At 30.1% G+C, this 2,920-nt stretch overlaps 1 protein-coding gene across 1 annotated transcript; it reads right to left on the bottom strand.

Moving 5' to 3' along the window:
• Nucleotides 1–450: 450 nt before the first annotated feature.
• Nucleotides 451–1,264, bottom strand: LOC142240687 (uncharacterized). The gene is made up of 2 exons (XM_075312393.1): nt 1,122–1,264; nt 451–1,036 (listed from the first exon to the last, which is right to left on the bottom strand). Exons 1-2 carry the CDS (start codon nt 1,188–1,190, stop codon nt 563–565), a joined length of 543 nt encoding a protein of 180 aa, XP_075168508.1. The 5' UTR covers nt 1,191–1,264; the 3' UTR covers nt 451–562.
• Between the last annotated feature and the right edge of the window lie 1,656 nt (nt 1,265–2,920).

Below are 2,920 nucleotides of genomic sequence, written 5' to 3'. Positions count from 1 at the left end.
TTTGCAATAAAATTTGGCAAAATTTTTATAGCAATGAAATTTTGACAAAATTTCCTATAGAAAGGAAATTTTGACAATATTTTCTATAGAATAAAGGAAATTCTTAATGCTTAGTTTTGGGGTTATTTAAGCGTCTTCGTAATCCTTTGAATTAAATTTTATAGAGTTTATGAGTAAGTCTTATATTTAGTGATAATATTTCGCTTTATCTACGTGGCTGTCCATGGAGCGTATAAGTATTATTAATTATGCTGGAATTCCAATATATTGTCCATATCTCCAGAAAAACTAAACTGATGTAATCCGTTTTTAGCCATTTTTGATAGCTTACTAATTGAGTTATATAAAAAAAAATATTTGGAACTTTGAATTGACTCTAAGAAATTTAATTTGCAAGCGTAACATTTTCAGAAATAATATTGAAAACTTATAGTGTTTCACCAAACCCTTTATTTACCATTGAATAAAATGTTTATATATACTTAACATTTACACAAACATTAAAAAAAATTGATCTCTGCATATATTTCCAAAATGCACTGTTCTTTGGGCCCGCTTTAACTTAGGCTTTAACTAAACGATATAACCATTTCAAATTCAGCATAGTTTCATCAAATGTATTCGATTTCAAGTATATATTCAATGAGAAATTTCCTCTTGGATGCATTTGAGGCAAAGCCGCCTTATTGAAAGCATTGCGAAACAGATATGATCCTGATTTAACGGGACATTTCAAAGGATCCGAATGATTTACAAGAAGATGCTGATAGAAACCATGAAAGACACGATTGAGAAGAGGATTGGAAAGAAAGCTGCAACCTTCCATGTTATTGATTTTGTACATTTCCTTATCCTTGTCGACTTGATTGATAATTACATCAATGTAGAAAGCCTTAATATCCTTGACAATGACACAATCATAGATATTATCATCATCGGAGATACGACGAAATTCTTTAATGTAGACAGTATCGGGTGTAGCCTCAAAATGATCCACAATGAATTTGATGGATTTTGAAAGAGGCATTATAGTGGGCTAGAAAGAAATAGAGAGGGTGGGAGAAAGAAATAGTTTTGTGTTAACTCGGCTACAGAAAAATGAAAATCCATTAAAATATTACCTGCGATTTTATTTTATGCAAATTACAGCATAATATTAAAATAATGCATAGAATTTTAGAATTTTTCATATTTAATTATTTTTTCGTTTTTTGTTTTTTTTTTTTTTTTTATTTCACACAAAACTTATTTAGCTTAAATTATTATTTTATTTGTATTTTTCACCAAATTATTTTTACAGACTGATAATTTTTACCTTAAGCCTAATTGTTTATATTTTCCTGTACTTTGATTTTTCATTTTCTAGTAAATATTTAAAATCTCATTAGACCTCATTTGCTGCATCGTATCGTATTTTCTGACGGAATTACAAATAATTTAATTGCTTTGTTATTTTGTTGAGCTCCAAATGTGAAGGTGGTATAATGGTTATTTAATCGGTTTAGTTTTCCCATTTTGGGCCAGAACTCATACAGATTCGTGTTGGCGGTGGGGAAAAACAATCAGATTTATTTATCATATCATTGTATCTATTGTCATCATCGTCATGTAATGATATTTACATAGATATATTTTCTATAGATAGCACATGTCTCCAATTATGTGCGTTTTGGTTATCAACAAAAGGCGATTTACTAGATTTAGCATAAATAAATTGAATTATTAAAATATAAATAAAATAGATTTAATCATATTATATGACATTGTCATAGTTCAACTTATAGGTATTTCCATTTACCTATACACACACATATCTAAACTCAAAAAAAAAAAAAAACTTGGATCCAAATATTTTGCCCTTTGAAAAAATTTTCTATAGAAATGAAATTTTGACAAATTTTTTGTAGAAATGAAATTTTGACAAATTTTTTTTATAGAAATGAAATTTTGACAAATTATTTACAGAAATGAAGTTTTGACAAAATTTTCTATAGAAATAAACTTTGAAAAAAATTTCTATAAACATTTTGAAGAAATTTTCTACAGAAAAAAATTTTGGTACAATTTTCCATAGAAAACAAGTAAGGAAAGTCTAAAGTCGGGCGGGGCCAACTATATTATACCCTGCACCACTTTGTAGATCTACATTTTCGATACCATATCACATTCGTCAAATGTGTTGGGGGCTATATATAACGGTTTGTCCCAAATACATACATTTATCACTCGATCTGGACAGAACACGGTTGCCACGGTTGGTAGAATTCTACCAAAAATGGTAGATTTATTATACTATTTGGTAGAATTCTTGATGGTTTGGTAGATTTTGCACATAAATCCTCTCCAACTAGGAGGTACTTTACACACTTCTATAGAAAACAAGTAAGTAAAGTCTAAAGTCGGGCGGGGCCGACTATATTATACCCTTCACCCCTATGTAGGCCAAAATTTGTGTTACCATCTCAACTCCTTCAAATTTGCTGGAAGCTATATAAAGGGGACAATTTTTTTACTTCTACAAAATCTCTAGAATTAACATTTAAATCGGCTAACGCTATTCAGTTAATTGGAGGAAACTTCCATTGAAAATGGGTCTAAAATGTGTAATAGTCTACCATATTTCCCCAACTCTGGTGTACGTATATATGGGAGCTATATATAATCTGAACCGATTTTGACTAAATTTGACATGTAAAGTTAGAATAATAATTCTGCTATCTATGCGAAATTTCACGTATGTTAAATGGGAGTATAACTTTGGCCCCCTGGTCATATGAGTGCAAATCGGACGGAAGATATATATGGGAGCCATATTTACATCTGAACCGATTTCAACCAAATTTGGCACAATTACCGATACTACTAAACGTACTCCTTGTGCGAAATTTGAAGCAAATCACGGCAAAACCCTGGATTTTGA

This window comes from Haematobia irritans, chromosome 5 (genome assembly GCF_050003625.1).
Source record: "Haematobia irritans isolate KBUSLIRL chromosome 5, ASM5000362v1, whole genome shotgun sequence".
NCBI lineage: Eukaryota > Metazoa > Arthropoda > Insecta > Diptera > Muscidae > Haematobia > Haematobia irritans.
The sequence above is the reverse complement of the archived record's forward strand: the minus strand, read 5'-3'. Positions and strand labels throughout refer to the sequence as shown.